Here is a 20,071-nt window from a genome sequence, read left to right on the forward strand (position 1 = left end):
TAGTCAAAGAATGGAAACAATGCACAAGAACTCCCTGGGTCTTGAGAAAGAGAACATGAAAATTAATATTCCATCTCCTACATGTACTAATCAAGTTAAGCATACGCTAAAGAAGTTGAAACAAGTAAGTTTGTTTTCAACCCTATTGTGGTTTTTTCTAGAACTGTTGTATTTTGAGGAACTTTAATATTACATTTTCTTGGATGCAGGTGCTACAGGAAAGGGAATAGAGGAAAGATCTGAGTCTACAATGTCTTCTAAAAGAACAAGATCGAATACATCCAAGTCTTCTAGTCAAGAAGTGCAAAAAAAGGATATAAATCCCTTCGTTAGTGAGAATGATGATATGCAAATCAATATTTTATTGCCTCCATCTACTGATCAAGTTATGAAACACACCAAAACAATTGAAAAAGGTATGATTTTCTTAATACATATGTTATGTTATTAGTTTGCAGAATTGAATTTGGTCGCTAGTCTTTACAAAATTATAAAACTGTATGTTCACCTAATCCTAAAAAGGTAAGAAGAGTTCGAGGGAGCAACATGTGCAAAGAAGTTGTTGCACTTGAAATTGGACAAAAGATGAAAGTAACATTTTACAATAATCGAATGGTTGGAACAAATAGCAAATTGTTTTCGATGCATTTGGGAAAAATAGTCCTTGATCGTAATGTGTCCATTGAGAGTATCATCGTGGAATGATATTAAACAAGAAAAGTTGCATCATATGTGCGAAGCCGTTGAGGTAACAAATATCACCTGATTAAACTTCTTCATTGTTATTTAATACATCTGAGTATTCTTATCCATATAACAGTCATGAAGGTAACAAATGTATGTGTGATTCAAATATAGAGTTTTTGTCGCATAATTTTCACATTTCACATGTGTTACTAGATTCAATGTATGTGAATCACTGGATTATTTTTTTGTCTAAGAGACAAAAAAAGTACATGTAGAAGATGCAGAGCTATTTTTCTACTGGAACATTTTCTACTTTAATTATTATGACCTACTGGAATAAGTAAATGTACAACTGAAATTCTTTTTCAACTAGAAAATTTGCTTATTCTAGCAGAACAGAGCTCTTTTTTTGTTAGAGTACTTTTTCCTTATCAATAACTCAACTCATGGTTTGATTATTGTAGCATAAATTTGAGAGTGTTGACATGAATAATCATCGTGATCATATCTTGAGATGGATGAATGAGTTATGGAACATATTGACAGGACACTTCCATGCAAATATGTGAAGGATAAGCCTATTCAACAGTCTCTTAGGAATACTCCAAGGGGAGTAGACAAAAAAAAAATGGGAATGGTTAGTAAAGGAATATTTTGTTTCTGAAAGTTTTCAGGTATGCCTAGTTATTTAATAATATATTTTTCACTCTTTTCTACTTGATTTACCTCATTAACACCAAATATACCCAGTTGTTCATCCATGTTGCTGAAATAGTAATTGTGCTTTGAAATGTTGCATCAATCGTTTGGTAGACTGCTCCACGTGCACCTCAATCTTGCTTTGTTGAACTTCTTCTTAGATATGCAATATAGAGCTAGTAATGTTAGAAGTAGTTATGTAATTTAAGGCTCTAAGTCCATAAATTTGTTATTACTCTTGGACTTCCAATTCAATAGTAATGATAGTATTCTTGCAGCAATAGCATTGAGGGGATAAGTGAATTCCCCTTCTAATGTAAGTTCAGGTGGATATTCAGTAGTAGATTCCTGCAGTACCTCAATCTTACATTTGTTTCGTTTGGATAATCTTCTGGTTTCTTTCTTTCCAAACAAAGTCAACTCTACAAACTAAGACAAATTGGTATTTAGGCAAGAAGCAGTAGGAATGCTGCAAATAGAGCTAAGTTGATGATGCTTCATCATATTGGTAGCAAGCCTATTCGAGAGATTATTTATCAAAAGGTATTATGATAAAACTATTTCATAAATGGAATATTTACAAGGTTTGAGTTCGTTGACATGTTTTCGTTTGATGTAAAGGGAGGAAAAGATGACAATCCACCAAATATGGCAACCATTTTCTTTGAGACTTGTAAGAAAGATAACAAGCTTGTGGAACCTGAAGCAATTAAAAACATGTGCATTTGGTAAACTCAAAATGTTTATTACTTGAAATTATTATGTCTTTTGATAAAAAAAATTTCTGTTCTATATTTCTTAGGCTCAACTCCAAGAAATTTTTCAGACAGATCCATGTCTACCTAGCATAGAGATTGATGAAAAATGTTGTGGGCCTCAAACTCGTAGCCATGTATTTGGATTTGGGGGTGGATTAAAGGCAAACAATTTAAAAGGTGGAACTTCTTCAAAGGCTGAACTATTTTCTGCTCTACCTTCAACTCGGGAGGATAACAAATTGTTGAATGAAGAAAACAATTTTTTGAATGAGGAAAACAAATCCTTGAACGATCGCTTGTCTACCTTAGAAAATGTGATGAAAGAAATAATGAAAATGAAGGAATTCATTGCTACTCAATAGTCAGATGTTCAACCTATGACATCTTTTGTTTCAACTAAATGACCTCTAATTTTTTGTTGACCAAGTAAGCAACAAGATACCCAGCTAAATGTATAAACTAGATTTGGTTGAATCCATCCTCATGTCTACAAGGTTTCTTGTTCTGATTGTCTTTGAATTTAAATAGAACTAGCTTAAATTCAATCGAGCAAAAGTATAGGCAGTGTCCTTAGAAAGTAGAAACTAATGTCATTTTGGTTGGGTTGTTCAAGGTTATTTTGAATACATGTATAATTAAGCATCCATGATAAACTATGGAAATTTGTGGTGTCTTCAATGGTCCAGACTGGGATATCTTTGTGTGCCTCATGAATTTTTATTCCATGAATGTGCTCGGCAATGTGGGAAGGAATTGTATCCATTAGTTTTGGCATATTCCATATTTTAGTTTCAATGTAGTCCGACAATTTGATATCCTTGGAGCTTTGTTGATTATTAAGGAGGTTCTTGTTCGAATATTCCACAAAACCTTAGCTAGTAGAATAACAGTAGTTTTAGGAAAATCTACCACTGGAAAAAGAAGAGGTATTGCATGGTATACTCTCAACATCTCGTTTATAACACATTGAAAATGATAAAGTTTAGCGAAATTAGATTCTCAAGGTCATCGATTTGGTCTCCGTTCCTGCAATAAACAAAACTTTGTATGGAATTCAGGTTCTGATATAGACTTCCCTTCTTCTCACTGTTTGTTCCTATCATAACTGGAAACAAACCAGTGTGCCTTTCTTCTCCCTGTAGTGCACGCTGCAATCTTTTGTTTTTTGGTGAAAGTTCTCAAATCTAAAAAGTTGTCATACTGGATCAAATTTAAAGAAATACTGCCACATAAACTGGATAGAGGGAGCTGTAGTTATACCTTTTTCTGGGGACAGGTTGTACCGAATGACAATACCTAACTACGGTTACTAAGTAGTTCTGGACTTGTCTATGGGTAGATTTTTAATTCAAATCAAGGAAGTTAATTGCTCAACTTATTTTGAAAAGAAAAACAATATACACGAAAATATATTGTTCTTCAGCCGTTGTAGATTAGTTAAAGAACAAACCATAGTTTCTGAAACTAATACTCATCTTGCAAATGCTTATAAACCTAACTAAAACTAATCTACTAGATCAGCTAACTAAAGCACTTTTGAGACATATGAAATAGCAGGAATAATATTTACAGGAGCACTAGAAGAACATGCACTTCCATGTATATACTGAGATGAAGCACTCTGCACTGCTGCATTCTTGGACTGGCTTTTTATTTATTAAATTCTCTATGCACAAATAGTATTTGTATTCTTGCTAACTGCATCTTAATGTTTGTCTGATCATTTTTTATTATGTTCTGCAGCTTTTGTTGTTTCTAGATAACACTTGGTGAAATTTGAACTGCTTTTTGGGTCAGTGATTGACCTAATTCTAGATGAAATGTACATGCATACAATATTTATTTATCATTTTTAAAATTTTTGAGCTAGTACATTTGAAGATTGAAGTTTCAAGTCTAGATACAAGTTTGGAAGTAACGCACAAGCTTGTTATTAATTTTCTACGAATGTTATGCAAAACTCGTTAGTATAGTCTAAACTCAAATGTTAGATAAATTTCTTGAAGAAAATATTGCGACTAACATCATCGGATGTTAACCAATTTATTATAATTAATCGCAATTTTTATCTCTATCTTTTTGGTTTTGTCTTTTTGTATCTTTTTTTAATCGAGAATTTAGTAGAGATTTAGTGTTCGTTAAAGAGTTTTATTTATTGTATATCAATTTAACTAGGACCATTGATGTTCAATCTAGGGCCAAAAATGTTGCTCAGCTGGAAAGAACAATTTAAGACCAAAATCTAGGACCTGAAATATTCTCGTCTCTAAAACTGATAAAGGACCAGATCATTCTTGTCTCTAAACATAATCTAGTAGACTTCTCTCATCTCTAATATAATCAAGGACCAGGTCATTCCCATCTCTAAAACTAATAAAGGACCATGTCATTCCCATCTCTAAAACTAATAAAGGACCATGTCATTAAAGTCTCTAAAAATAATCAAGGACTAGGTCATTAGTCTTTAAAAGAATTTCACGACAAGATTTTCCCCGTCTCCAATGCCATGTAACAACCAGCCTTTTCTCTTTGTCGCTAATGGCCAATTACGACTAAGGCGGTTGCGACGAGTGGCGACAAGACTTTTCTGGTCTCTACTCCGCATTTGGGACCAAATATAGACTTTTAGGGACTAGATTTCCCTTCCTTAGACACTATTTTTCTTGTAGTGTAGTAGTGATATATTGATATTTAGAATGACTCTGTTGCTTCGGCTTCTTACGCAAATAGTGAAAAATGACATCCACATACTGCAAAGATGCATCATACAAGTGTATCTTTGTATCAATTTATTTGTACATATATTAGTCAAAACATAAAAGTGGGCATGGATTTACCTCATCAGTCCAACACTTATTGGGTTGACACATTACATAGAACCAGTCCTTATTCTATGAAAATGCAACTACAAAATCAAGTTTGTCAAAATCAAGTTTCGAGCAATTGTCTAAGTAGTGGTTGTTCTTTTCTCTGCTGCAATTGTGTAATCATTATAAATAATTATTTAGTGGACAACAAGAAGAAATACTAATAATAGTTAAACAACTTTACTTATTTGCATGATGCTTGTAAAGACCTTTGTTTATCCATTACGAGAAGGATATCATTAGTTCAAGTAGCATTAGTTCAAGTAGTATTAGTTCAAGTGGACCCTTTCCGTCAATGTTTAAACCTTCTAATGGATAAATCGCTTCACATCTCAACTGACGTCTTCAACTTTCTTCTCTTTCTTTTTTGCTTCTCCTTCTCCTCCTTCTCCTTCTCCTTCTTCTTCTCCTTCTCTTTCTCCTTCCCCTTCTTATCTTTCTACTTCTCCTCTTCTTATCCTTGTCCTTCTCCTTCTCCTCCTTTGTCTTCTTCTCCTTCTCTTTCTTCTGACTAATTATAGAAAGTATTTGAGAAATAGATTTTTTAAACATCCTATACTTCAAAGGGTGTGAAATATTCTTAGATCTTTGGACATAAATATTATGAGACATTTCCTTTAAACATCAGTGAGTTTTTTAACTTGACTAATAAAATATTCATGTTGTTGCTCACATTAGACCAAAAGAGTTTTTGATGTTAGAAGAGGAAGCACCACCAATAAAAGATTGAGTTATTGTCATGGATGAAGCTTTTTGTATCATTTCATCTACAAGATAAATAAAAAAATATTGAGCGTTTACAATTCAGTATAAAATAATAATAAAATTATGTTGTCACAGATGGATATTATTTGCCACAAATTAGCATTATTTTGCCACATATGTACCTAATGTTACTACACATGAAATTTTTGTTGCCACATATAAATTTTATGTTATCAAAGATGAATCATATGTTGACACAAATGTACCTATTGTTGCAACAAATGAATTTTCTATTGCCACAGATGACCATTTTGTTGCCCTAACGCATAAGTGAAATGTTACAACATATGATAACTCTGTTGGAATATGCACCAACATATCACTAAATGTGGCAACAAACGATACACCATAACAAAACTATATTTCTAAAATTTTATCAACAAAATGGCCATAGAAAGAACAACAAAGGCAACAACAAATTACTTTTCACTGAATGTTACTAATACATATACATTTCCTCAAAATTAGGGTTTTCTTGGGTTTGTTGATTGTCATTCTTAAAATAATAGGCATCATTACATCATTATTCAATTTTTACATCTATAAAACGTTTATTGTTCATTAATCCAAGAAAAAAACTTCGAAAATTGTAAATTTTTCAAAAAATAACTTACACATTTTAAGTCTAATACGAAAGAGGCGAGAGTCACAACTGGAGATGAGTAGAAAAATAATGGAGATAGTCATAGAGGAAGATAATAGAGATTGTCCGATTTTCAGATTTCTAAGGAATTACAAGAAGAACAAAAGAGAGAACTCTAGGTGTTACGTTTTAATGAGGATTCGACCAGCTCATGGTTGATCTGTCACAAAAAACAAAACCAAGACTTATTTGACACCTTTCATTTAAATTCTCATGAAACATCACTTTTCAACTTGCAGCAACACCGAAGGAATCATTGCTGGAAAATTGGTGGAGAATCACGATTTGTGGGAGGAGAGGAATCAATACTTGAAAATTCTATCAAATCTTCAAGATCTAAGGTATGGAGTTTGGGTCAATTTTACTTTCGACGTCTAAAAATTTTAACATATGCCGTGAAATTGATTTCCTCTTCAACTCCTTGCGTTGATTATCTTTGAATTTGATTTATATGATTTTTTAAAACAAAGAATATGCATTAATATTATGAAATGATAAGTAATATATATGGCCCAACTATATATATAAATAGGAAGGAAGAGAGTAATAAAAAAAGTATCATTATGGATTTCTTGTACGTAAGGTCTTCCTAATTCAGTTCAAATGAATAAATGGTTGATATTGATAGTTGTGACATATATCCATCATCATATCATGTGATATTGAGTTTTGGTGGGTGGTGTAAAGTTGGAAGAAAGAAATGCGTCAGCCAACATATTAGCAAGTCGAATTTGTGCTGCAGTTGTGAGATGAATACCATCAGGATTCAATGGTAATCCGTTTGCGTCAACCTTCACTGCATTTGGAACTTCAACATCTATTTGAGCTTGTCTAACTATATGTACAAACTTTCCTTTAAACCATGGACTTGGAACATGTAGGATTACCTGTCAAATCACACCAATTCTTAGTCACAAATCATGAAAAAATTGTAATTAATTTTTAAGATAAAAAGTATCATGCCAGAATATAATTCATATATAATCACATCATATATATTTTGTAGCAATATATGTCTATTAATAAAACAATATAAGTAATTTTTTGAGCAATTTTCAATGGGTGAACACTTTGAGGATTCTCTTTAATTGCTTAATCATAAGTAACATTGTGTACTTATACATAATTATATATTGACGAAATGTTAATTATTTTAGCTCATGAAAAGATCACTGCAAATTGTTTAATATGACCTTTCTCTGTTCATTAATTTTCAAGCTAGGTTCAAAGACAAAATCTTTAGTTAACTATGAAAATCATCTCTATCACTTTTCTTGATATTGATTTTTGTTGATAAGATATAGACATACTCCTATTCACTTCTATAATTTAAGACTTTAGCAACTTAAAAATCAGTTAACAAATTATCATAAGAAAAAGCTAATAATTAGCAAATTATAATCTTTAAATATCTTATTAATTTGTCTTTAGTAATATCAGATACACTTATAAAATTATTTTTATGATACTCCTATTTTATATTAGTTCAATTATTGGGTTAAAATATATCTCCAATATAAAAAATAAAGAAAACAAATTTAGGAATTTATGACAGGAAAGTGATGTGTTCAAGGAGATTTTTGAATTTTTTAAAGAGATAGTGTACAAGTACTCCAAACATATGCCCAAAATCTCAGAGACACACTTATACTATATTAAGGTCCTAGTACCCCGTGAACTTATTTTATAAATAATTTTCTACCCCTTTTCGGCCTACGTGGCACTATCTTGTGGGCTCAGCGCGTGTTGACATTTTGCTACGTAGGCCGAAAAGGGGTAGAAAATTATTCATATAATAAGTTCAGGGGGTATTAGGACCTTAGTATAGTATAAGTGTCTCTAAGATTTCAGACATAAATTGAGGGGGAGAGGGGGATTTTACTTAGCATTTTCCTTTTTTTTTAAATGATAAGAAATTTTAGAGATTATCATAAAATAAGGTTATTTAGGTAATTTTTCCTAAAAGTTAAAAGACTACTTTTTAGTATCGACTTTTTAATTATTTCTAAACTATTTTCATAGAAAAATAAAGTTCTTGAGTCCAGTGAGGATTTAGGTGTGTTTTCTATAAACCTTTTCCTCAAAAAAAAAAAAAAGTGTCAACAATAATTTGGAAAGGGAAAACGAGGAAACACTTTAACATTAATGTTATGATCATTTCGAGTTCCAAATATGAATTTATTTGTGAATATTGTAGCATTAATTTTTAATAGAATTCTTCCGAGTTATAAGTTTCATTAGAAAGAAAGGAAAGAAAGTAGGGTAACCCAAATAAAATATGTATTACATAGCATAATCTGATTATGACAAATTTATGCATCTTATTTAATTAATTTATCTTATTTAAAGCAATCACGTAAAATGCGGACTTATTAACTAATATTAAAATAGAACGAGCCAATAAAAAAAGAGAGAAAATCACAAGTATTCAAGTGTGAAGATGAGATGCAAGAATTTCCCAAAGGTTCTCGACATACAATTTATTTCCACACCTGAGTTTATAATATGGAACAAATATTACTTCAATATGAGTTAGTTTGAAGAAGTAATTAAAGAGTTTAGAGTAAATAAAATGTCTCAAAGTCCAAGTAGACTTGAAGAGGGTACATCAATCTGAGTGTTTGTTGCGAAAGACATACAATAAATTATGTCATGAATCATAATTCTTCTATGTTTTTATAGGGTAGATCACATATAGATATTTTTAGACCTTTCTAATCAAATAAATTTTCATGGTGTTTTACTTTATTTATCATTTTCACGGAAGACATACATAAAAATGTTGGTCTTTTGAGAATTTTAGATATTTATTTAGTGTTTATTTGTCTCATAATGACCAGGCCTAATAACCTTGGTAAATATTTGGAGAAAATGGTAATAACAAACATTGGTTCATGCTGCTGATAGACATTTTCTTTATTGCTTTTCATTGGCAGATAAAGTATGTATACAATGAATTGTGTCCTTGGAGTTGATATGCACGTTGAGGAGCATTTGTTGCCTCGCCATTACTTCTCCAAATTATTCCTTCATTATTCTTTGTAACCTATGTAACCTATGAAATTCCTAAGATCATTATCTTCACTATTTACTATTACTTATCTTCTTATTCATTGCTAGAAAGACTTCTTCTAGCATAAATGGTGGTGATCTTCATTTGGTTTGATACACACAATACACAAGAGAAAATATAGAATGAAAGAGTTAGTCTAAAAGAGAGTTCTTATTAGTTAAAGAGAGATGTTCTTTTTGTTAGGTTGGGTCCAGCGAAACAGATTTTGGGGATGAAGATTTCTCGGGATAGATCTGCTAGTACTTTAAATCTATCTCAGGAGTTGTACATTGAGAAGGTGCTGAGCAGATTCAGGGTTAATGATGCTAAACCCAGGACTACCCCATTGGCAAATCACTTTAAATTGTCAAAGGAGCAGTCACCCAAGACTGCCGAGGAGCGTGATCATATGGAACTTGTTCCATATGCTTCAGCAGTTGGGAGTTGATGTATGTTATGGTCTGCACTAGACCTGATATAGCACATGCAGTGGGAGTTGTTAGCAGGTACATGGCGAACACGGGGAAAGAGCATTGGGACGCTGTGAAGTGGCTTTTGAGATATCTGAGAGGTACATCCAGTACTTCACTTTGTTTTGACAAAGGCAAGGTGACTCTACAGGGTTTTGTGGATGCTGATCTTGGTGGGGATGTGGACTCGAGCAAGAGTACATCCGGGTACATTTATACCGTAGGTGGAACAACAATGAGTTGGATGTCCAGGCTTCAGAAGTGTGTTTCTCTTTCATCTACTGAAGCTGAGTATGTGGCAATAGCTGAAGCTGGGAAAGAGATGATATGACTGGCAAATTATATGGAGGAATTGGGCAAGAAGCAGAGCGAGAAGATTCTTTACTCAGATAGTAGAGTGCCATACAGTTGGTGAAAAATCCAGTCTATCATTCGAAGACAAAGCACATCAGAAGGCGATACCATTTCACTCACAGGGCAATGGATGATGGTGATATGTGCTTGGAGAAGATAGAGGGTGCAAAGAACCCGGGTAGACATGTTGACGAAATATGTTGATTTTGGGAAACTGGGGTTATGCAAAACCTCGGTTGGTCTTCTGTAGTTGTTTCTACAGATGTTGCGGTGCAGTAAAGATGTTGATGATGAAGAGATTTTTTTTGAGAATGTATTTTTTGGATGACTGAATCAGCCTCCAAGTGGGAGAAACCAAAAATACTCTGATTTATCAATATATATACCCCACCGCCGTGGAAGATTACTCACGGGGTGTTACCACGAAATATTGGTTTCTCTCTTTCTCTCTCTAGATCTCTCATCTCATTCTCTCTAAAGTTCTTGTGTTCTTTATTCATCAAGTGTGTGTGTGTGGATTCGATCCTAACACTTTTTTGTGGAGCTTTGGACTCAACTCTTGTCAGAGTTGTTGAGTTATAATTTGTGAAGGTGGTTGTATCCTGGAGGGGACAAGTCAAAGAGGACTACTGCTGGACCAGTGAAAACATTTGCTGCAGTGGACTTGAATATCCTTAAAGAGAGAGACATTTCCGCGCCTCAGCCTGAAGAGATTTTATTTCTTCATTTCATTTTCAGTTGTGATCTTGTAATTTTTTGTTATATTGTAAGTTTTCACTAAAAATTTTGAGGAGAATCAAGATGACTACAATTGAAAAAATCGCGGATTTCAAGATGGAAGATCTTAACAAGCCATTTTTGTTCAATGGTAACCATTTCAAGATATGGAAGGGTAAAATACTTTTCTACTTAAGTCTTCTCAATGTTTATTATATATTTACTGATAATCCAAATAAAGAAGACATCACATCTATGAATGATGATGAAACTATTTCTCATCTAGAGAAAGTGGAAAAGTATGATGGTGATTCCTATAAGTGTCGATATTAACTTCTTAATTGTCTATATGATAATTTTTATGATTATTATGATAGAACGTACTCTAGTGCAAAGAAAATTTTGAAAGCATTGTCGAGTAAGTATGATACCGAAGAGGCTGAAGTGAAAAAATATGCAACTAGTAGATTTTTTCGTTTCCAAATTGTGGGCAACAAGTCAGTGGTAGATCAAGCTCAAGACTTCATAATGATTGTTGGAGAGCTTAGGTCCAAAGATGTTAAAATTGGAGATAACCTTATTTTTTATGACATAGTAGATAAACTTTCACCTTCTTAGAAGGAATTTCGAAAAACTATGCGCCACAAACAAAAGGGAACCTTTCTTGAAACCTTGATAATGAAATTCCCCATGGAAGAAGAAGCAAGGGGCCAAGATGCATTTTTACAAACAGAAGAGAACAACATCACATCTTAGATAAATTTAATTACTTCGAATAATGCTACTCTTCAAATTCACAAAAATACTTTTTTGAAGCCTAAGAAGAAAAATCAAGAAAAACAATGGTAGACCTCCCAAGAAAAATAATTAAAAATCACCAAGCAAAAAATCAACAAGTTCAAGAAAAGGGATCATGCTTTGTTTGTGGCAAGAGTGTGCATATTGCTCTATTTTGCAAATTCAAAAAATGTGGTCCTAACCCTAAGACAAACGTTACCAAAGAACCTTTTGTGGCGGTGATTACAGACATAAACATGGTTGAGAATGTTGATGGATGGTGGCTTGATTCTGGTGCAAACCGTCATGTCTGTTATCACAATGATTGATTCAAAGAATATACTCATATATAGTAGCCCAAAACCATCATGCTTGGTGATGCTCACACTAGTCAAGTGCTTGGAAAGGAAGATATCGAATTGTGTTTTACTTCTGGAAGAATATTCACTTTAAAAGGTGTACTTTATACTCATTCCATAAGGAAAAAATTGATGTCTAGTTTTCTTCTTAATAAAGCAGGATTTAAACAAACTATTAAATCTGATCAATATGTAATAATGAAGAAGGGTATTTTTGTGGATAAGGGATATGCATGTGATGGGATGTTTAAATTGAATATTGAAATGAATAAAACTTCTACTTCTGTGTATATGCTTTCTTCTATCAATTTTTGCATGCTCGTTTATGTAATAGTAATGATCGTTATGTTGGAATCATGAGTAGTTAATGATTGATCCCAATGGTTAAAAAGAATTTTGAAAAGTGTGAGACTTGTAGTAAAGCTAAGATCACTAAAAGGCCTCATTTTCAAGTTGAAAGAAAAACTTATTTGTTAGAACTAATTCATAATGATATTTGTGAACTTGGTGAAATTCTAACTCGTGGAGGTAATATATATTTTATCACTTTTATTGATGATTTTTCTAATTTTACATATGTTTACTTGATGAAAAATAAAAGTGATGCTTTTGAAAATTTTAAAACTTATCTCCATGAGGTTGAAAATCAGTTTGGAAGAAAAATAAAAAGAATTAGAAGTGATAGAGGTCGTGAAAATGAGTTTAATTCTTTTGTTAGATCATTGGGAATAATTCATGAAACTCCTCCTCCTTACTCTCCCTCATCTAATGGAGTAGCAGAAAGGAAAAATAGAACTTTGGTTAAATTGACTAATGTCATGCTTATTGAGTCACATTCACGTTTAAATTTTTGGAGTGAAGCTATCTTAACTGCTTGTTATGTGTTGAATCGTGTGTCTAATAAATTCTAAATTGACACCTTTTGAATTGTGGAAAGGTTACAAGCCAAGTTTGGGATATCTAAGAGTTTGAGGTTGTCTAGCCTTTGTGAGGCTAATGGATCCCAAGATTACTAAGTTGTGTAAGAAAGCTACTACCTGTGCTTTTCTTGGTTATGCTTCAAATAGTACAACCTATAGATTTTTTAATCTTGAAGATATTATTGTGATAGAATCAGATGATGCTATTTTACATGAAAATAAATATCTTTTTGATACTAAACACAGTGGGGGTCAAATAATTGAACAAAATATTTTGTCGTTTACCTAGTTCTTCTACTTCTACTTTGAAAAATAAAGAAGTTAATGATTTTGAGTTAAGAAGAAGTAAAAGAGCTGGAGCAGAAAATGATTTTGGTCCAGATTTTTATGTGTTTAATGTTGAAAATGACCCTCTAACTTTCAAAGAAACATTATCTTCACATGATTCTATTTTTTGAAAAGAGGTTGTAAATGATGAAATGGAATCACTAATTTCTAATAGATTTGGAATCTAGTTGATTTACCATCGGGTTGTAAAACTATTGATTGTAAATGAGTCGTACAAAAAGTTGAAACCGGATGGATCTATTGATAAATACAAGGCTAGGCTAGTTGCAAAAGGTTTTAAACAACTAGAAGGCCTAGAAGTTTTTACTATTTTTTCTCCAGTAACAAGAATTACATCTATAAGACTTTTAATGGTTATGCCTGTAATTTTAGATTTACAAATTCATCAAATGGACGTAAAAATTGCTTTTCTAAATTGAGACCTAAATGAAGATATTTATATGAATAAATCCGAGTGTTTTGTTGAAGAAGTCCAAGAAAACAAAGTATGTAAACTTACTAAATCCCTATATGGCTTGAAACAGACACCAAAACAATGACATGAAAAGTTTGATTCCTGCATGATTTAAAATGGTTTTAAAATAAATGAGTGTGATAAGTGCATATATCATAAGTCTTGGAATAATTCACATGTGATTATTTGCCATATGTTGATGATTTGTTGATCTTTGACTCTAACATGAATGTTATTGATGAAGATAAAAATGTTCTTTGAAGCCATTTTGATAAGAAAGATCTTTGTTAGACAAATTTTATTTGTTGGAATAAAAATAACAAAAATATGTGACGAAATTTTCCTTTACCAGTCATATTATGTTGAGAAATTTTGAAAAAAAATATAACTTTCATGATTACAAGCATGTTGCTACTCCTTTTGATTCAAGTGTTCACTTATTTCTTGTTGAAAGTGAAAATGATGTAATAAATCAAATTGAATATGCTAGTATAATATGAAGTTTGAGATATATGACTGATTGCACTAGGCCTGGTATTGCATATGCAGTTGGAGTACTTAGCAGGTTTACAAGCAAGCCATGTAATGAACATTGACATGCCATAACAAGATTTATGAGATATTTAATTAGAACAAAAAATTGTGGCTTGTTCTATACAAAATGTCCTGCTGTATTTGAAGGCTTTTGTGATGCAGATTGGAACACTTTATCAGACGATTCGTGTTCTACTACTGATTATGAATTTACTCTAGGTGGTGGTGCTATATTTTGGAGATCAAAAAAGCAAACTAAATTGCTAACTCTACCATGGAGGCTGAAGTAATTGCTTTAGCTTCAGTAGTGAGAAAACGAATTGATTAAGAGATTTATTATTTCAAATTCCTTATTTTGAAAAATCATTTCCTCCTATTTTAATTCATTGTGATAGCACTGCTGCAATTGGTAGAGTTCAAAATCGTTATTACAATGGTAAATCCAGACCTATAAGGAGTAAACATAGCTGTAAGATCGTATTTGATAAATGATACCATTAATGTTGATTATGTCAAATCTTGTGATACTATTGCATATCCTCTTACTAAGGCCTTAACAAGAGAAAATGTCTGGAAAACATCGAGGGGGATGAGATTGAAGCCTATAAATCCATGATTCATATATGAGGAAACCCAACCTGGGGATTAGAGATCCTATAACTAGGTACAAAGGGAAAAACTAATCATATGATGACTTGTTGTTAAAAATGTACTATCTTTTTATTCCCTCCCTATGATGTGAGTGCACTGTTTCCTATAGTTTGTGAATGTTGAGTTGATAAAACTCTTAATGAATATTTGTAGTTAGTATGGGTGGAGTGTTAAGCTTGCATGAGCACTCTCGATAGATTTCACCTATGTGATGTGTTGAAGTAGGTAGCTTCCTATGAGAATTGACTTGTTCTCAAAAGCACTCATGAAACCGGGATATCACATAGCCATAACATGATGACTTTAAAGCTCATGTCAACACGTTGATTATTATGTGTGGACATTAATATTTCATTTTCCTTAAGCAGTTATAGTTCAAGTCTGAGACCACTACGACTCAAAAGTAAAAGTTCCTGTTTCACTAAATGAAGGTTCAATGCAGAAGACACGTTATTATGCATAGTAGTCTTCATTCAACTAATGGACTCTCTTATATAATATTTAAAATGAGTGGGAAATTGTTGATATTTTAAGCATTTTTAATATTTATTTAGTCTTTATTTTGTCTCATATTGACCAGGCCTAATTATCTTGATAAACATTTGAAGAAAATGGTAACAACAAACATTGGTTCATGTTGTTGATGGACATTTTCTTTATTGCTTTTCATTGGCAGTTAAAGAATGTATACAATGAATTGTGTCCTTGAATTTAATATGCACGTTGACGTGCATTTGTTGCCCTCACAATTACTTTTCAAAATTATATTTTCATTACTTTTCAAAATTATATATATATATAATATATATATATATATATATATATATATATATAAGAGAATCCTAATCCTGCCTACGTGGTGCCACCACAAACATGGATTAGGATTCCCTTTTAATTTATTTTATTTTAAAACTAGCCTTCTTCTTTCATGAAAAGATGCGACTTTTATGAAAATTTTTTACTTTTATAAGGAGTTGTAACTTTTATGAAAAGTTGTGCCTTTTATGAAAGGTTGTAACCTTTCCGAAGGGTTGTAACTTTTCCATAGAGTCATAACCTTTTCAAAAAGTTGTGACTTTATGAAAAATTATGACTTTTATGAAGAGTAAATAGTGAACTTTCTTCACCTACCTTTTAAACTTTACTTAGGTGGTAATTTTTAGTCAATAGAACTTTAAATTTTTATATTTGAACTTCTATATAATTTTAACTTTGATTTTGTCATGATCATTTGTAGGCTGCAAATTTTGTTTGATAATAACTTATGATTTGAGAACTGTGAAACTTAACCATAATTGCAGATTCTTGAATGAAGAACAATATAAAGAATAAGGACATGCAAAGCGACAAAATTCATTGTATGTGAGGCAAGTCCTGAAGGAATCAAGATTGTTGGTATTTCGAAATCATGTGAGTAATCATATAATTCTGCACTTTCTATTTTTCTTACACTTCAACTACAATTATTTTGATTTGTATGGAAAAGTTTAGTATGTTATCTTGATTTCTTCACTACTTTTATTGATTTGAACTGATGGTGTATCGAAAATAAAAACCTTCCTATTCTCCAAGATAGAAATATGCTCTGTGTCCGCACTATTCTTCTCATACCTCACATGTGAGATTACAATGGAATAATTATTTGTATGTATAACATTCTAAATGTTAGCAATTTAAAATCTCTTTATTAGAACAAATATTCTTATATAAGATTAATGTGGCCTAGCATATGATGTTTCATGTTTTTATTTCCATATTATTCTAGTGGAGCCAACGGAGACATAGTGTGTGATTTGTATCACAAATAATGTGTATAAAATTACTTTGCTTTAATTAATTATTTTGCCTTCCATTATTGCTATAAATTAAATTGATATAACAAATTTTGGTATTGTCAAAATTTAAAGGAGAGGGTTGTTTGCGTAGAAGCTTGGTTGACATCAATGATAAAATGGAAAATTACACTGCATAAATTATATATGTTCAAATCAATCTTAAGATTTACAGTCAAATAAATTTCTTGGTTATTGTATGTAACAAAATTGTAATCTTGTGGAATGCATACAAGTTCCTACTTTTCAATTGTCGTAACAACATTCGAAAGAAATCATTTGATCTTGGATTTTTAAGCATTACCCTTGAATCATATTTGTTTAATTATCTTAAAATTGACCTTACGTATTTTAGGTCCTTCAGACGTTAAAATAATCTTAGGTATATGTACCAGGATTTTTGGTAGAGTGTTTAAAAATAGTATTAGATAGAGTGTATAACTAATGTTGACATTAGATATGGTACGATTTTTATTATCTATTGTTATGTTATTTTCCAAGCCATTTCTCAATCCTCCTTCCTGATTGATTGAAAGTAGCATTGAAAGACATCGAAAAACTTTATTGGTTCAACATGTAACTAAGCAAAGAGAAAGAGTAGTAAAGGAAATACGAGTAGCAGTCTCGTCTCAAATGGAATCAATGAATAAATTCTTTTAATATTGCAGTTACACTATCAAAATTTCATCATGACACATATGTATGACATTATCTTTGTTAAGCAAGATAGGTAGTTTGGTATATTAAGGGTAATTTTATTTTTATCATGCTTATTCATATATTAACGGTCATTATATTGTTGATACCATAGTTTTTCTATATATTTAATAATACTTGATAGAAAATATAATTTTCTACATGTTATTTATGCACCCTATAATATTGCATATGTTGTATATAACTAATACATGTAATTTTCTGATTACATCTTAGCAAATGACTCCCAAGTGTCTTCTAATTTGTGGTCTACTACAGTATTCAAGAAATGATTTTTAAAGAGTTGTTAACACTTAGTTCATTTAGTTTTTGCATAAAGAAAGATATTTTGAGTACATCAAATTTTCATTGCATGATGATGTGCAACTCATGGTTGCCCTGGGCTTAGAAACTATACATCTTCTATGGATTGATCTAGATTCATACCTGACATGCTGATAGAATTTTGCTTTTAATACTATGTGAAACATGACACATACTTTCTCTTTATTTAATCCATCTATTTTGTATCGTGACGGTTCTCTTATTAAATGGAAGGGGACCTATATATTCAGAAAGGTCTTAAAATTTTACAACAATTATATTTGATGACTTACTAGCCACGATCATAATGAAATTTCTTTATAAGCATTACAACATTGAAAAAATACAATACATTTGTTTATTACATATGCATATTAGGGAGAAAAGAAAATAAAAATTTTCCAAATTTCCCTTTAAAAGTTCACTAAAAATTCTTTCATATCTTTTAGTATTGTAGGTATTCAACCATATGTTATGTTATTTTATTGTGATCCATCATAAATACTTGAAGTTAAATATGGGAGTTGATTGAATTGAAAAATTGTGTATGTGTTTCACTCATACATTAGATATGATAACTTAGAATTTCCTATTAAATGTAGGAAATAGTTTACAACGTATATCTTAGGAGAATTATATGTTCATAAAATGTGCTTTATTACTCATCTGCAATAAAAATGTACAAGAGAAATTACATACTTTGTGTGACCAAAAGATACCAACTATACAAATAATGAATATAAGGAATGAGATATATATATCTTAAAATAAATCATGGTGTGAATTAGATCAAACGAAATATGCAACTAAATCTCGATCAAATTTTTGAAGGACTAGAAACATCTCATAATACATATTTTCAAGGTTCATGTTTAACGGAATTAATATACATTTTCATTAATTTTCGGCTAGAAAATATTCCCGTCTCTTCAATAGTAACTCTTTTGCTTTTATGTTGGATTAAACTTTTTGATTTTCTCTTTCCAAATAGTTATTTTTTAATACAATTAATTTTCAATTTTTTCTTCTGAATGTAAGCATTATAAAACTAAATTTATGTTTTTCCTTATTATCTTTGAGTATTAACAAAAGTTTAAAACCTAAATTTAGGCTGCAAAGCGCGGGTAGATTACCTATACATATATAAAAAAGAATAAGAGGGGCAGGAATAATGTACCATGAGAAGTGGAAGGTGAGGAAAGTTTAAGTCAGTGCGCAAGTTTTGAATGAATTTTTGGAATTTGGATTTGTAACGAGTTGCATCAAACTTGGTCCTTGTATCACTTTCACCATGAAACCACAAGAGTCCTCGAAGTTGCCCTCCATCTTTAAGAGAAAATTTGACTTTTTTCAGCAATTGATCATATGGAATATTCCCGCGTGACCAATAGTGAATTCCTTTACCAGACACAGAACAAGGAACTAAACCTATTACACCAAAATTTGGATCCTTGTTTAGAATTGCATTAGCAAATGCCATTCCAGGCCCAATACCACAATTCCGAAGACAATCAACCCCATAATTTAGAGGCTCCTTAGCTATTTCCCAATGCAAACCAACATTAACCCTTAAAATATTTTCATTAGATTTACAATCGGCTGGTACAATACCATCCCAATAAGAGTAAGATACTCCTCCTTGACCTGCCATATTACTTTGCCCTGCTAATATGAAGATCTGTTTGTTCAATTTGTACGTGCTCATATTCCTTGGGAGTATACCTTTTTTAGGATTCATCATAATCCATAAATAGGGTATAACAAAAACAAAAATTAACATAGAAAAAACTATTTCTTCACTTTTAGTTGTCAATTTGTTGCACTTGAAAAACATCTTGATCCACGATGACCCTCAACTTTTATTTTTTCTTTTCTAAATCATTGCAAATCACCCAAGGCAGGCTTGTACAAAAAGAAATATTTTTGACAAATTCTAAATTTTCATTACCATATCGCAAAACAAACTATAATACATATGCATGCATGTTTCTTTGTTTCATTGTATACATCTATCTCTATAAGGGAATGAGGAATGAATAATTGTATTTCTAAAATCAAGTCTTTTGTTTCAATGTATCGTTTATAAGTTTTGTCTATTCATTATTGAAATTTCCAAAACGTTGTGTATAAAAGTTATACCTTTTAATCACTTATTCAACAATTC

General features: G+C 31.5%; 1 protein-coding gene and 1 pseudogene across 1 annotated transcript; one reads left to right on the forward strand and one right to left on the reverse strand.

Annotated features, from left to right (window-relative positions):
* Positions 1 to 3,869, forward strand: part of LOC107024917 — a 69,033-nt pseudogene extending 65,164 nt beyond the window's left edge.
* Positions 3,870 to 7,066: 3,197 nt separating this feature from the next.
* Positions 7,067 to 19,741, reverse strand: LOC107024918 (probable carbohydrate esterase At4g34215). The gene is made up of 2 exons (XM_015225837.2): positions 19,085 to 19,741; positions 7,067 to 7,306 (listed from the first exon to the last, which is right to left on the reverse strand). The coding sequence occupies exons 1-2, from the start codon at positions 19,739 to 19,741 to the stop codon at positions 7,067 to 7,069; spliced, it is 897 nt and encodes a 298-aa protein (XP_015081323.2).
* Positions 19,742 to 20,071: the final 330 nt, after the last annotated feature.

Source organism: Solanum pennellii, chromosome 7, assembly GCF_001406875.1.
Source record: "Solanum pennellii chromosome 7, SPENNV200".
Classification (NCBI taxonomy): domain Eukaryota; kingdom Viridiplantae; phylum Streptophyta; class Magnoliopsida; order Solanales; family Solanaceae; genus Solanum; species Solanum pennellii.